Here is a 16,016-nt window from a genome sequence, read left to right as displayed (position 1 = left end):
CAGTTATGGACGCCAGATATTGTAAGATTTTTGTTACAGAGAATTACAGAGACCACCAAATTTGTTGTAAAAATATTTTTTAAATGTATGTTTTAGTGAACCTTGGGAAGCTTTTTAAGTAGCATCCTGCCAAGCTACAATTCCCCCTTCATTCTGGTCACGTCAGGGACGTTTCTGCAGTCCTGACCCTCATTTCTGTGTCTCCAGCTGCTCTCCCCCTGCTGCTCCAGAAGAGCCCAGAGAAATGGCTCCTCTCACAGCCTTGGGTGCAGACAGGTTGGCATTGCTGCAGCGAATACACCTGGCCAGAGTCACCATAGAGAGCCTGAAAATCCCTCCTGAGAGCCTGCAGGCCTCCCCCAGGAGGAAAGGTTTGCTGGGGAAGCCTCCACGGCCCACATCTGTCCACAAGTGGTAAGGGGGGTTGTTTCTTCCTGCTTTGTTTGCTGTTTGCCTTCAGGGCAGATCTCCCTGAGCTCTCCTGAGTAGTGTGCAGCTTCCCCAAGGTCTCCAGGCTTCTGAGGCTTCTGCTCCTCTGAGGAAATCGTATCCCAGCAAATCTCCAGCTTGGGAATTGGTTGGGATACAATAACTTGGGAAAGTTAGAGGTGTGACTGATCTATCCTGATGTGGGCTCGCTTCAGGCTGTGCCTTTGCCAGGGTTTTGGGGAGCTGCAGATGTTCAGTACACTGGAAACAAAAGGGGGCTGATTGGAGCAGGATCTGGCACACAGATATCCATGGAAGGAATTCACAGAGCAGGTGTTTCAGTTACCCTAAAAAGAAGGGTTACAGCCAGCTGTGAATCTGGAACTTGCCTGCTGTGCTGAGTTTCATGGGCTCAGGTCAGATTCTCAGTGGATTGTGGTCACCCTGCCACTTCTTTATTCACAGCACCTTCTTTGTGGAGTACCACTTTCCCGTGAGGGTCTCCAAGGATGGAAAAGGACAGGTCTCCATAGCAACAGAAGCAATTCGAGTGGCCTCAAGTAAAATCACACATGATGGTAAGAGCATCATTTTCCCCCCTTAGATTTAGTTTTGTTGACTCCATCTCTTTGGAAATTATTTAGTAGCGTTTTCCACGTATTTCCTTTGCTGCCTGAAAATCACAGTATGGTTAGTTGCTGTGCTGCAGGTGGGGGAATGATCCTCTCAGGGAGAAGGAAGCCAAGTGAGTTTTTAATTTTATTTTTTTTCTTCCAAGAATTATTCATAGTGGGATTTTCAAATTTCTTTTCCTAGGGAAAGAGCAAGTTAGAAAGGCCATTCCTTCTTTTGAACATAAAGCAATAAAAACTTCCTGCAATAGTGGGAGGATGATCAAGTACTTTTAGAAAAATCAGAGATACTTACAGCCCAAATAAATAATTCCCCAGGTGTGAAAGTGTGTCACGTACTGTCTCCAATAGCTCACATAATCTGCTGGATGCAGGGCATCCCCAGTCCTGTGCTCAAATCAGCAGACATTTATCCTTGTACTGAGAGTCACCACCAGCGTTTGTGTCCCTGAGAACAATTTCTGTTTCTGTGCCACTGAGCAGAGAATGCTGGATGAGCAAGGTGCTCCCTGCCCAGTCTTCCCAGAAACTGGAGTGCCAGGGTGGCTTTCAAATGCCTCTCCCATGTGGCCATTCATTGGCTTTGCATCTGTCTGAGTGGCACTTGAGCAGCTTTGAGTTCTCTTGTATATTCCCCATTTGTGGCCAGAGGAAACATCTGGTTCTTCTGAACTTTTGTAATGCAACCTTTGGAATCCAAAACTCATCCATCCTCCTGGCCTTTGCCTTGTGTGCAGTCCAGCTCTTTGGGACCTAGAAAAATAGATTGTGAAACAGAAAATGATTTGAAGAAGACTTCAAGTAAACCCACTGCAGCATTATCCTTCCTGAGAGTTGTTTATGTCCTTTATTAAATATGCCTGATGGGGAAGGTTCCACAGCCACCCCAGACAAGGTGGGGAAGAGCTGGGCCTCCAGTTGGACATTTCCTTAGGTGTAACCTGCATTTTTGTCATCACAAGAATACTTCCTTGTCCTTTGTGAACACTGTTACTGCACTTGTACTCCTTTCCACACTGAATGTGAATTGGTTCTGTCTCTGCTTGCACACCCTCCTGTTCTCCTGAGGCTGTGATTTGTCTTGCAGCTCAGCTTTGGCTCCCTCAAGAGCCCTCTTGAACTCTGCTAGTTAAGATGAGGCAGGGTTCTCCCACTGAGGAGGGGCAGCTCTTAATGCATACAGAGACTTGGTGTCACCCGAAGTCTTTAAATGCTGTTACAATGTTGGTTTGTATTCATGTATTTAATAATTTATTAATTAATTTTATTAATTATTTATGAATTCATAATCTTCATTTTGTCCTGCTGGCCTCCTGCTGTTTGCTGGCCTTCAAAAATGAAAGCCAGTTTACTTTATTGGTGTTAATGAACAGTGCAGAATTAAATGATTGTGTTTGTGACAGAGCACTCTACAGGAGAAAGTTGGTTTATATCAGGTGATATTGGATATTTGTTGCAGTGGTGAAGTTCCAGCAGCAGTCTGTGTTCCCTGTGTGGCTGGGGGGAAGGATGATGGAGCACTGGTGGGGCTCTGACCTGGCTTTTAAAATCTACATGAGAAAAAGCACGCAGAAAAAGGTATTTACTGCAAGTTGTTCCTTCTTTGTGTATTGAAAAGCAGAGGAATTCCTTGCATTCCCACTTGCAGGCACTCAGTGCAGGCAGTCAGATGTTAGGGGGGAAATGACATTGCACTGATTGCTGCTCAGGCTTCACAGAATCACAGAATGTTCTGGGCACCCACGGCACAGGCACCCCAGCAATCCCACCCTGTGCGTCCCTGGAGTGCTGGCCCAACACTTCTGCAGCTCTGGCAGCCTTGGGGCCAGGGCCGTTCACTGTTCCAGCCTTGTCACCCCTGTCACTTCATTAAAGGCTTTTCTGAGGCTGAGACTGGCAAGCAAAAGGAACTGTACTCCCCTCATCTTTAAGACCATTGTTTAAGCTGTGAAAAGCAGCTGTAACTTGTGCATTTTGGGGGGGAAAAGGTATACGTCTATATTTCTGTCTGATAAGATTATTTGCATAGCCATCTGCCTGTGATGAAGATGGTGAGAGGGGTTAACTCAGCTTCTGTTGTTTTAATCAGCACCAAGGATACCTGTTTTCCTTTTAATAGGGGAATAAATTGCATCTTTCAATATGGAAATTGTGCTTATTTACTAGGATTTAGGTTATTCAATTTTTGCATTAATCTGGAATTGGAAATAAAGGAGATTTCCCAAATCCCTGTTGGTACAACTGACAGTGGGAGCCAGAAAGCTTTTTTTTTTTTTTCTTCCCAAAAATTCTTTAAATCTGGTAGAAATCATGCAAAATTAACTCTTTGCCTACCCTCAGGCTGTGGCCATTGGCTCAGCAGCACTTCAGCTCCGCAGGGTGATTGAGGCTGAGTTGCTCAGTGTCAGCTGGGACATACCTGTGGAAAAAGAGGGAGATCACACACAAGTTGGGCCACTAAAGGTATGTGTTTTACCATCTCTGCCTTGAGTCGTTGCTAATTTTGGCTGCACGCTCTTATTTTTAACTCCTCTTTTCTCTCTTTGTTTCAGTTTACCAAGTCTCAGATACAAAGGTTTGCAAGACCTGTATAAAATAACATTGACCCCTTTTTTATTCCTCAGGGTTTTGGAGAAATATTTTGAGATTCCTGCATGTCTGGGAGTGTTGTCATTAAGCTGGGACTTGAATACAGAAACTACAGGCAAATTTTGAGTGGCACATGTTCAGTGGCTTGGAGCTTTGGCTCCTTCACATGTGGCAAGAGCTGAGGTCTCTCCTGCCATGGAGGCTTGGTCCTCCTTGTCCTTGTCACTTCAGGAATTACCTTCTCCGGCCACAGTTTCCACCAGTGTGCTCAGCTTGTGACTGAGAGGCACTAACAGTTTGAAGGGTTTGACAGTTCTGAGGATAAGCAGCTCTCTGTATCAGCAGGTGAAGGGTTAAGAATGGGGTGAGCTTTAAGGTCCCTTCCAACCCAGACCATTCAATAATTCATCTGTAATTGCATGGTTTTGCACTCCAGCCTGGACTTTATTTGTTAAAGCCACGTGTAGTTTATTTTACAGCAAAAGCTGCAGCTTGCAGCCACCCTAATGCCGTGGGGTGGGTTCTGGAGCCAAAGGCAGGATGTGTTTTCCCGAGTTACGCCTTGTTTCCGGATGTGGCACATCTGGCCAGCTGTGCCTTGCCTTGCAGGTGTCCCTGCAGCTCGTGGCCAGCCCCAGTGCCCGGGCAGGCGCAGGCAGGCGCCCGGCCCCAGCTGCCCAGCGGGGCCTGCAGGAGCCCGGCAGGAGCTGGGGGGACAGGGCACAAATCCCCCTCTGCCGCCCAAGGAGCCCCGAGGAGCGGCCGGCGGCCGGGGGGGACACGCGCCAGGGGACAGGCGTGGTCCCAGCTGGGCCCCGGGGCTCGCTGCTGCACGTGCTCCTGATGGTGCCCGACGGAAAGGACTTCGCTGCCCCGGGCTCCGCGCTCCCCGGCTCCTGCAACGTGTACCTGAACTGCAAACTGCTCAGCACCGAGCAGGCAGCGAGATCCTGCGTCGTCTGGGGCACGGGACAGCCTGCCTTCCATTTCACTCAGGCAAGCGACTTGTTCTCCCCTGCCCGCCCATGGACCTGGGGCATGCCCCACTGGCAAACACATCCCATGCCTAAGTTACCTTTCTATACATAGAAACATCTCTGCTTGGCGCTGTTGCATGCACACTTGATTTTTAACTTCTGTCTCTAAAAAGCACAGTTTTGTAGACTGGGATAAAGTAGATTTACCAGAATGCTCTGTACTTAGCCAATAATTTCCAATGTATTCTGTGTGCTAATCCTACCTCAAACCTTTCAGGTGATGCCTTTTTCATTGACCCCCAAACACTTGGAGCGGCTGAAGAACAATGTCATGATTATTGAAGCATGGAACAAGCTGGGAAGCCCTGGCTGTGACAAATTGCTGGGATTGGTGAAACTCCCTCTGCATCAGTTTTACATCTCATTCAAGTAAACTTGTTTTTTTCCCCATTTTTTATTGGGTTGGGAAATATCCTGGGTGAAGCTTAGAGAAAAGAGTCAGTGATTGTGTGTGGGGGTTGTGTGGGAGGGTTCTTAGTTACACTCCATAGCAAAAGGCATTTTTGCCCTGCCATAGGGATGCTGGGTGTCAGAAAGTCTCCAAAACCTTCATAATTTAATTGTGTTCTTATCTGAAGGGATTCTCCAGAGTTCTTTTTTCTTTCTGGGTTTAATCTATTGGCTTTTTGTTCAGTTAAGTAATGTACTCGCTTAAAACAGTTTAAATTGCTGGAAATACTGGACAGAAGAAATTCTCCCTAATGCAAAGGATTTGTTCCTTTTATTTTGGTCAGACCTAGTGGCATGTGGAAACCAGGTGGTGCTGGAGCTGACTGGCCACTATTTGTTAGTTATTACTGTGTCATTTGTATCATTTTTTTTAGTAAGCCACTGCAGTTTATTTCTGTGTATCTTAGAATCCCAGAATGGTTTGGCTTGGGAAGGACCTTAAAACCCATCCAGTGGCACTGGCACCTTCCTCTCAACCACGTTGCTTCCAGCCCCATCCAACATGGCCTTGAATAACTTCAGTGTATGATTGGAGATTTTTGCACCTTTCTGGGAGACTGTCACCGTTCTTCTTTTCTTCCATGCCCAAAGGCACATCACTATAATCATGAAGTATCATATGGCTAGAGGGTGTTAATGGGAGTCTTGTTCCCATTCATCTCTTCAGTCATAGCTCTCAGGCTGGCTCCTAGCTAAGGTGCTGTTAGGTTTTGGGAAATTGTCCTTTGTCATTGCTGGAAGTAACTCCTTGCACCCAGCAGCTCATGGATCTCTGCTGGGTGAGGATGGGGTGTGAGGCAAATTTCAGAGGAGCGGGGATAGACTGGTTTTTGTCAGCTTTGAGAATCCCATCTGCAGCGTGTTCTGTGTGATGCTGTCCCTGCTCAGGTGGCTCACGCTGGGGCTTTCTTGTCTGTTCTGGGATTGTTCTGCAGGGATCCCGAGGTCTCCCGCCTGCTCCTGCAGGCCCAGTACCCGGTGGTGGCTGTGGATGGCCCCGTGCCCGTGGTGGACGTTTTCACGGGCAGCACCCGCGGCAGCCTCAGGGTCACCCTGGCCATGGGCTCAGCTGAGCAGATCGTGGCCCTGCAGAGGCTCAAATCCGAGCAGGGAGTGGTGCCTGCAGCCACACAGCGTCCTGCCCACTCTCTGGACCAGCCGGCTGCACAGCCCACACTGGTACAGTACAGTACAGTACACCCCGTTCTCCCTGTTCAGGATATGTCAGAAGGCTTTTACCAGTGGGTTCATTAACACATGAGTGATCCCCAATCTCTTCTTGGAGCTGGAGCCAAGTTTTTTTTAATATTTGGCAAGTTGTACACAAAATTATGTTGTTTATACTCTTTTTTTACCAGCTTGCTCTCACCAGTCTTGACTTTATGCCGTTTTTATTGCCTTGCATGTCCACTGTTTCTATCTTCACAAGTCCAGTAAAAAGAAAAACAAACAACCAGCAAAATTATAGAAAATCTTAATTCTCACAGCCTTATTGTGGAGGTTTTGCCACTACCTTGCAGTTGGATAGGTGGGAACTTTTGTGCATTTTATGTACTTTGCAAGAAAGAAAAATTTCTTTCAGACTTTCAATGTTTCTGTAAACTTTAGGAGGAAAATGGTAGATAATTTTTCTGTCTCCCATCTCAGGCCTCTTAGATCCTTATCACATGTAATTGTTTAGATTGGAAAAGACCTCTATGCTCACTGAATCCAGCCAGTACCCCAGCCCTGCCAAGGGGTTAAACCATTAAACCATGTCCCCAAATGTTACATTCACGTGGCCTTTAAGTACCTCCAGGGATGACTCAACCACTTCCCTGGGCAGTTTGTTGGAATGTTCCCAGATTCCTAAAGTCATCCTTTCATGTGGCTTCCCCTTTTGATTGTTAGCAGTTGGATCCAGGAGGGGAAGACCTGATGGAGCACGTGTTTGAGATCCACGTGGAGAGTGTGAAGGGACTCAGTGCCCTGCAGTCCACGCTCTGGGGAGAGGCTGACTGCTACATCCAGTACTATTTCCCAGTTCAGGAGGCTGGCTCTGGTGCACTGCAAGGGCCTGGACTGAGTGAGCATGGTAAGTTTGGTTTATAGTTGTCCCTTATTTAGAGCATTGCTTCAATTAAATATCATTTAGTTGTGTTCCCTCTGCCTGAGTAAGAGGGGACACGTTTTCCTGAGCTTTCAAGCAGCCAGCGCTTGTTTTCTTGGAAAAGCTGGGTTTGGGCTGTGTCACTGGATTCAAAGCCTTGTTTGTCTGAGCCTGGTGGGAAGTTCCCAGTGGAAAAAAGAGACCTCATTCCAAATCTCTTCCCATGGTACCTTCTGTGAAAGGTGCTAGAGGGCTGTGCCTGCTGGTCCAGCAAATGGGTCTGCAGGGAGATTGTACACAGTGAAATTCAGCAAGGGCTTTACATGCACAAGCCTTTCGGGGTGCCTGATTTGCTCTCCAAAATAAACTCCCTGACCAGAGAGTGCAGCCAGGTGAGGGTTGGGCTCTGCTCCCAGGCAGCAAGGGACAGGACAAGAGGAAATGGCCCCAGGTCATGCTGAGGGAGGTTTAAGTTGAATCTCAGGGAAAATGTCTTCATCAGCAGGGTTAGCAAGCCCTGGCACAGCTGGCCAGGGCAGTGGTGGAGTCACCATCCCTGGAAATGTTCAGAAAGTGCTTGGATGTGGCACTTGGATACGTGATGTACTGGGTGGCCGTGGCAGGGCTGGGTTAACAGCTGGATTTGATCATCTTGGAGGCCTTTTCCAGCCATAACAATTCTCTGATTTTCATGGATCCACCAACAGAAGAGTTTTGGATCACTAGAATTAACAGAATGGTTTAGATGGGAAGGGACCTCAAGTCCCATCCATTCCCACCCCTGCCATGGCAGGGACACCTTCCACTGTCCCAGGATGCTCCAAGCCCCATCCAGCCTGGCCTTGGACACTTCCAGGGATCCAGGGGCAGCTCCAGCTTCTCTGGCAACCTGTGCCAGGGCCTCACCTTCCTATTGGGAGGAATTTCTTCCCAATATCCAATCTAAATCCACCATTTTTCAAATTATAAAAGACTATTTAAATGATTGTAATTGTAGGAGAGAACAGAGTGTTGTGTGCTTTGCATCACCACTGAAGAATGACAGGCAGTAAAGTGGCTCCACAGAAAGTGCTGTGGGATTTCTGTGGCTCACAGGCACATGGGGCTGCATGGATTGCTTGTAAAAGCTTTGTGAAGTGAAGCTCAGAAGGGCAAGCCTTGTCCCAGGAGGATTTCACTCCCTGTCCTTGGGTCCTACCTCCTGAAGGACTGCAAGCAGGAAAAGGTTGAAAGCTGCAATTCCAACCATTTTTAACCAGTTCTGCTTGACTTCTAGGCATCACATTAAAGCCATTTAGAACAGCTACCACTCTGTGTGTCCCTGATCCCATCTTTAATGATGAACATCATCATTCCCTGTTGGTTCCTGCTGATGTCCCAGTCCAGAGGCTCCTGGTCAGTGCATTTATGTCTCCAGGAGCAGCAGCAGGAGGAATCCAGTTTGAAGTCTGGTGCAGGTACAGAACAATGTCCTATTATTTGTAGATAGCAAATACTGATCGAGGTACATCTGATCTTGGAAGGTCTCTGGCTCTAGAATGGATATTCCATAATATTATTTAATAATAGATTAAAAAAAAAGGTAAGTTCATCAACATTTAGTGATGACTATCTGCACTTAAAACCTGTGAGCCTTATTCCCCACCAAGAGTCCTAATTACTCATTTTTATAACTTAAAAAGTGTGTGTTAATAGTTTGCTTTCTTCCATCTTTTAGTCAGCACAACAATCTAAAAGTAGTTTAAATGCTTGACACATCTAAATTTTGCTTAATAGCACCCTGAAAGTATAATTTCATTGTGCTGGAGTTGCTCTTTTCCCTCATACAAATCACTGAGTACAAGAGAGATAATAAAAAGTGTTTTGTAAATTCAAAATGCTTCTTTGGCTACGGAAGCTAATTATTAGTAATGGAGAGCAGAAGCCATGAAGACAAATAGCTTTGGAAAAAGATAATAATCTGTTCATTCTGCAGTAAACAAGTCAGGCTTTTTAAAATTTGCAAAGTCACATAAGAATTACTATGAGCTGTTTGTAAGATACGGTGCCAAAATTTGGTTTAGGATGAAGCTGAAGCCAAGTAATGCACTAAGAAAAAGGTTTAGAGTCATTTTTTTATACTCACAATCTGGTACCTCAAATCTGTTCTGCAAGAGAGGTATTTTCATTTATTAATGAGAAGTGATAGCAGAGAATATTTGGTGCCAGATCCTTCCCTTGTTTTTCTTTGGGATGCCAGCTTTTAGTGGAGTTCTTGCTTGTTGACTTGTTAGGACTAGTGCAAGTATGTATTTGTAGCGTTATCTGCTTAAGCACTTAATGATTCTTTTCTTCAGTGGAAATACATTTTTATTTTTCTCCCTTTAGCTGGGGAGGCTAATTAAGCTTTGAAGACACTCAGAGTTGACTTCTGTGCAGTTTGAGAGAAATGTTGATGCTGGTTCTTTGTGTCCTACCAGATATTATTACCCAAATGTCAGAGACCAGCTGGTTGCCAAGGGGGCCCTGCCTTTGTCACGGCTCTGTGCCATGGTGACTCTGCAGCACCGTGAAGAAATAGGGATTCAAACTTTTACCCTTCCCTTGGTCCCCCGGAGTGACTCCCCAGAGGAATTTCATCTGCGGTCTTCAGGTGAGCAGGGCTGGTGGGCTTTCACTTCAGGTGGTAAAGCCAGGTTCAGTTGAGGAAACCTCTGAGCAGCACAAGAGTATTTGATGGTGTGTTAGCAAAGGACAGAGGAAATGGCCTCAAGTTGTGCCAGCGAGATTTAGGTTTGATATTAGGGAAAATTTCTTCCCCCAAAGGGCTGTCCAGTCCTGGCACAGGCTGCCCTAGGCCATGGTGGAATCCCCGTCCCTGGCAGGATTTAACAGGCGTGTGGATGTGGCACTTAGGGACAGGGAGGAGTGGTAGCCTTGGCAGTGCTGGAGGAATGATTTTATGGGTCTTTCCCAGCCAAACTAGTTTTGATTCTGTTTAAAATTCTGTCAAATTCTATAAAAGTTTGTTTGCCTCCAAGGCAAATAAAAATATGGATTTGCGTTGGCAATTGAAACCAACCAGGAGTGGTTTTCCTCCTAGCTTTCACTAACACCATAATGAGTAAAAAATCAGGGGAAATCCTCAAACTGTCAAAAAATTGAGGGTCGGCCCCCAGGCTTGCAGTGTTTGGAGTTGGCCACAGGAGGGCGACACTGCAGCCTCGCTGCCTGCAGTACCAGGGTGCGGCCACAGGAGGGCGACTGTGGTGGTCTTCACAGGGGTGAAGACCTTCCCTGTCTCTTCCCAGGACAAGGGAAGAGATGAGGATCTTGACTGCATGTTTCAGAAAGCTGATTTATTATTTTCTTATTTATTGTTTTATTATTTATATTAAAAGAAAATTATATATTAAAACTACACTAAAAAAATAGAAGAAAGGATATCATCAGAAGGCCAGCTAGGAATAGAAAGGAATGGAATGATAACAAAATCTTGTGGCTGACCAGAGAGTCTGAGCCAGCTGGATGTGATTGGCCATTAATTAGAAACAACCAACATGGACCAATCAAAGATCCACCTGTTGCATTCCACAGCAGCAAACCATTGTTTACATTTAGTTTGAGGCCTCTCAGTTTCTCAAGAGAAAAAATCCTAATGAAAGGATTTTTCATAAAATATGTCCATGACAGGCGATATTTTATTTTTCATAAAATATGTCCAGTGCGGGTTGGCTTGCAGTGCTGCGGTTTGTCCACAGGAGGGCGACACTGCGGGCCTTGCCTTGCAGCGCTGCGGTTTGGCCACAGGAGGGCGACACTGCGGGCCTTATCTTGCAGTGCTGCTTTTTGGCCACAGGAGGGCGACACTGCGGCCTCCCAGCTGCAGCGCAGCTTCTTGCGCCGCCAGTCCCAGTGGATTTGTGGAGTTATCTTTTCAGGAAAATGCTCATTGATAGAGGAGGTTTTGTATTAATAGTTATAGCTGAATATTGAGTGTGTTGGATGTACGTGCATTAAGGGGTGAGCGTTTCTTTCCTTCCTTTCTTTCATTAATCCCCAGGTTTGCTCGATGTGAGTGTGAGGTATCAGCGATCCCTGAAAACAGCAGCTGGAATAACTGCTCAAGCTGTTTCTCTTTCTGTACAAATACACAGGGCAGCTGGTTTGCAGGCAGCAGCCAGGTAAGGCCTAATTCAAAAAGCACCACTTTTCACTTAAAACAGCCTTATCTGGAGGCAGCAGGCTGAGGCATGGGATTGGATCAGATTCTTACTGGCCAGTTTTCCATCTGTACCGACCAAGATTCCAAGTAGGTCCTGCTCTAAAGTGAAAATAACTTTATAAAGACCATCAGCAGCTGTTCTGCTCCCTGAAGCTGCAGTACAGGGTGGTGGCATTTGTTCTGCAGAAGGATGCAGGTCAGAAGGGCACGTTTTCCTACATTTCCACTTTTTTTTACACCAAAGACTGATATAAAAATTGGCTGATATAAGATGGTACCTATTTGGGCATTGGTTCTGGTGTTGCTGATGCTATTTAAAAGCTAGCTGGGGTTGTTTTCTTGCATTTCACTGTGAAAACCTCAATAAACTGACTAGGAAATCAAACATGTTCCTTCCCACCTTAAGGCTTCTGCTGCCAGTGTGCGGTATCAGCTAGATTTAGTTCCAGAATATGTGATTTTTCAGAGTCAGGAAAGGGCTAGAATAGAGGGAGTCAGTTCCACAAGAGCAGGATGGCTCCTGGCATTCCAGGGCCATGGTCTGACCCTTTCTCTGTGTTGCTGTGAGACCCTGGTCCATCCTAACTGAAGCAGACCCTGAAAGGTGAGGATCACTCCTGTGTGGTGCTTGGAGAAGGCAAGGGAATGGAATGACCTCAGACCCCTCATCCTTCAGGTGTATGACCTGAGCAACACCTGAGTCTGGTTTATTGTGAATTACTCCATTTGCTAATTTTATCGCCTTTTGCTGGTCGATTTTGGTCTGTAAAAGTAATCTGGCCTGGCCTTTGGCTTCTTTCTGGAGCAGGTTCTCAGGGAAGTTTTTCTACAGTACAGAGTGTCCTTCAAGGTGCTGAGTACCTTCTCAAGCACAAATAAGAGCACAGCCACCGGTGATGAACTCACGAGTTCCTCTCACCATTTCACGTCTGTCCCTAGTGTGTTCAGATAGGAAGAAAAGATGCAAATGCCGTGCAGCCAGGGCCCGCATGAATTTTGCCTCAGAACCTTTGCTATTAGTCCCATCTTTTCACCCATGTTTAAGACATTGGTTCCCAGATTCCTCGTTCATCATCTGCGTTCTCTTCCTTCTTTTCCTTTCCTCTTTCTTTCCCGGCTGTGGGGTGCAGGGCTGTGGCCCAGAGGAGCCCGTGTGTGCTGGGGCTGGGGGTGAACGCCTACGTGTGCGCGCTACCGTCCTTCCTGCCCCCGGCGCGGGCGCGCCGCACGCGGGCCGTGCCCCGCTCCTTCTGCCCCGAGTTCGGGCAGCGCCTGCGCTTCCTCTGCCGTCTCACCACTCACACGAGCACTGGGGAAGCCTCCTCTCTGGGCGAGCTCTTGCACTCTGGCAGTATTGTTTTCTCCATCTACCACCAGAGCACCGAGTCAGGTAAGGAGAGCATGTTGCAAGGATTGAATACTGGTGCAGAAATCCCCTTAATTGTAGTGTAGGAAAAAAACCACTCATAGAATAATGGAATAGTTTGGGTTGGGACTTGAAGCACCCCCCTGCAATGAGCAAGGCCATCTTCCAGCAGGTCAGGGTGCTCAGAGCCCTGTGCAGGGAACTCTGCAGGTGCAAGTAGATGTAATTATCTCAATTGTCTTTGGGAGAGTGTTCCCCTTGTGCAAAGAGTTTTTGAACCTCCCAGTGATCAAGATCACCTCTTACCAGCTGTCCTCCAGTCAATCACTTCTAAACCTTACCTACCAGTTGGGGGTATTTACAAAATTATTTATTTTCCAGCTAGTGACAAACTGGCTGACAGAACATGCAGAGATTATCTCCTTGGGACAGTCACAGTTCCAACCAGAGACCTGCTGACAAGGAGATCAGGTAACACAGAGTGCTGTGCTGCTCACATTCTGTGTAAATGCTACTGCAACTCCTTAAAACTACTTCCATTCCTGTTCTGGGGGGCTTGTTGTGGTTCTGGGGGCAGTTTCTGGGTTCTTTTAGACCAGAGGTCTTTAAGGTGTTCCCCATGTGTTCAGTAAAAATCCTGTATTAGGAAAGTCACATAAAGGTTGTTCTTTGAAAATCTGTTCTCAGGGTGTAGGATGTTAAGTGGCTGAATGAATATTCTGGGGCTACTATGAAGAAATTTAACTACTCCATGCCAGCTGAAACCAGCACCTAAAATCCTTAGGACTTTATTCAGTGCTGTTTATTTTCTAGATGGAAAATCCAGAAAGGATGTCAAGTCATGAGTTGCAGTGTTTAGTGCAGGACCAGTGGCTGCTTTTCAGATGTCAAAGCTGGAAACAAAAGTTGTAGTTAATTAGAAAGTAGGGGGATTAACTCCTTTTTTTTTTTTTAACTGTGTATTAAATATCTCAGTGCTCCTTTTGGGTCCCTTCCACTTTAGAAGATTCTGTGAAATTTCTGTGAAAAAATTATTCACATATCTGTCCACTAATGATCTCCTCTATCTAGTATTAGTTTGGGATTATTAAACCCTTTAATTAAGTTGTTTTTATTATTTGCCTTGGTTATTTCTGCTTTAATTTCAGTGAAGTTCTCATTTTCTCCAGCCCAAAATTTTGAGGTTGTTTTTAATGGGAAGGGAGGAGGAAAGAAATGAGAACCCATAATTTTATACTTGGGTATCCCAGGGATATAGTGTCATTGTAAAATGGGTGTTGTTAGTGAAGTGCAAATCCTTTGGGGTCAGAACTGCTGCTGAGCTTTTTAGAAGGCTTGTTGTTCTTTCAGATTGGAAATTATTAAATAACATCCCAAAGGAGAACTGAACCCTTGGTTTATTTGGCATTCTGGTCCTTGCTTGGTGGCCAGAGGGGTGACAGTTCCTCAGTGGCGTTTTTGGGGAGCTGGGACAAGTCCCACAGGCCCTTTCCTCCCGCAGGTGTCTCAGGCTGGTTCCCGGTGACGCTCCCCGAGGAGCCGCTGCCCCCGCACTGCTCGGGCTCCCTGCCGGCCGTTGTGGGAGGGCTGGAGCTCTCGGTGGCCTTTGCCCAGCAGGGCGACAGGGAGCGTGTCCTGGAGGCTGCCAGGCTCCGGGGCTGGAGCAGCGAGGAGCCCCCCGAGGACAGCGGGCCCTGGGGGCACAGCGCCAGCCCGGTGGCCGTGACCATCTCCACGCCACGGCTGTGGCTGCCCCTGCACTGCGTGCTGCTGGCAGGGCAGGCGCAACTGCACGAGAGCGCTCACTGCTACCTCAGGTACAAACTGTACGACCAGGAGCCCACCTGCACCTGGCTGCGGCGGCCACAACTGAGCCGCGACGCGGAGAGCGTCACCGTGAGCTTCAGGAAGCCCAGCAAGGTGACTCTCACAAGGAGCCAGGGGCTGCTGTGGTTCCTCAGGGAGGAGAAGTTGGAAATCCAGGTGTGGTGGGCCTATGGCAAGGGAAATGAGGTGGAAAGACCCCTGGACACAGATCGTCTCATTGGATCTGCCTATGTGGACCTGGCAGCGCTGGCAGAGAGATCCAGGAGAACGCTGAGTGTCAGTGGTGAGTCCCTGAAACACAGGCACACCTCCCATTCCTCCCTGCTGGCAGCTTACCCTGCTTCCTTCCCTGGTCACTTGAAACAAAATGGTCACGGCTTTGTTGGGTCCTGCACAGAGTCCAGGATGGTGGGGGTTGGAATGGATCTCTGGAGATCACCCAGTCCCACCCCTGCCCAGGCAGGGTCACCTGCAGCAGGTGGCACAGGAACGCATCCATGTGGGTTTGGGATGTCCCCAGAGATGGAGACACCAGGCCCTCCCTGGGCAGCTGTTCCAGGGCTCTGCCCCCTCCATGGACACAAGTTCTTCCTCACACTGGGGTGGAACTCGTTGTGTTTTAGTTTATGGGCTCTGTCATCTACATGGTACTGATCAGCTTTGTGGACTGATAGGCTTTTCTTTTAGATACACTCAGGAAAGGGAGAAAGAACAAGAGTTAAAACGAATTTTTGTGCAGGGTATATGTTGTATTCTCCATCTATGTATGTAAAATGATGCAGAGTCACTGTCCCCAGGGCTCTCAGGAAGCTGAGGTGCCCTAATCTGAGTGACTGGGGGAACATGAAGGTGTACCAAATTTGGGGGATTGGTCGTGGTTTTTATTGTTTCCAGGCTTGTACTTCTGGGTGATACTCACATAGAAATGACACTGAAAGCCAAAACTCGTTCTGCTGGGCTTGTGTGAGGTCTGTGGGGGAATGAGCAGTGGCAGCTGCTCTCCAAGCTCCTGCCTTTGCCGTGGCTCAGTTGCTGGCTGTCTGTGCCCTGTCCTGCAGGCGTGTATCCCCTGTTCCGGTGCAACGCTGCCGACCTGGCGGGAGCCGCCCTGCGCGTTCACGTCAGCCTGGCCCCCGCTCCCCCTGCCATGCCCAGAGCCCCCTGTGCTGAGCAGCGCAGCAGCAGCAGCAGCAGCAGCAGCGAAGGTGGAGGCCCAGGGGACAGCCCTGCTCCGGGCCAGCAGCTCCCTGACAGCCAGCAGGCGCATGCTGAGAGTTCAGGGGTCACCAGTGGGCAGCCGCAGGAAGAGGACGGGCTGTTTCTGGAAAACACAGTTGCTGTCAATATCCTCGTGGAAAGAGCAATGCACCTCAGTTTAAAAGGTAACATCTCA

The 16,016-nt window shown here is 47.6% G+C and overlaps 2 protein-coding genes across 3 annotated transcripts in view; one reads left to right on the top strand and one right to left on the bottom strand.

Moving 5' to 3' along the window:
- LOC139585286 (uncharacterized) overlaps positions 1-16,016 on the bottom strand; it is a 445,268-nt gene that overhangs the window by 398,146 nt on the left and 31,106 nt on the right. The gene's annotated exons all lie outside the window — the stretch shown is intronic.
- The window catches only part of C2CD3 (C2 domain containing 3 centriole elongation regulator), a 36,914-nt gene that overhangs the window by 7,002 nt on the left and 13,896 nt on the right, over positions 1-16,016 (top strand). The window contains exons 10-24 of the mRNA XM_071417907.1: positions 208-414; positions 895-1,007; positions 2,521-2,639; positions 3,402-3,524; positions 4,260-4,646; positions 4,905-5,056; positions 6,073-6,316; positions 7,028-7,211; positions 8,503-8,683; positions 9,686-9,858; positions 11,269-11,389; positions 12,561-12,820; positions 13,178-13,267; positions 14,298-14,906; positions 15,682-16,005. Coding sequence (XP_071274008.1) covers positions 208-414; positions 895-1,007; positions 2,521-2,639; positions 3,402-3,524; positions 4,260-4,646; positions 4,905-5,056; positions 6,073-6,316; positions 7,028-7,211; positions 8,503-8,683; positions 9,686-9,858; positions 11,269-11,389; positions 12,561-12,820; positions 13,178-13,267; positions 14,298-14,906; positions 15,682-16,005 — 3,287 coding nt within the window. The remainder of the gene's footprint in view (positions 1-207; positions 415-894; positions 1,008-2,520; positions 2,640-3,401; positions 3,525-4,259; positions 4,647-4,904; positions 5,057-6,072; positions 6,317-7,027; positions 7,212-8,502; positions 8,684-9,685; positions 9,859-11,268; positions 11,390-12,560; positions 12,821-13,177; positions 13,268-14,297; positions 14,907-15,681; positions 16,006-16,016) is intronic.

Source organism: Agelaius tricolor, unplaced genomic scaffold (genome assembly GCF_023055355.1).
Source record: "Agelaius tricolor isolate 1412-34295 unplaced genomic scaffold, bAgeTri1.0.p SCAF_71, whole genome shotgun sequence".
Lineage (NCBI taxonomy): Eukaryota > Metazoa > Chordata > Aves > Passeriformes > Icteridae > Agelaius > Agelaius tricolor.
The sequence above is the reverse complement of the archived record's forward strand: the minus strand, read 5'-3'. Positions and strand labels throughout refer to the sequence as shown.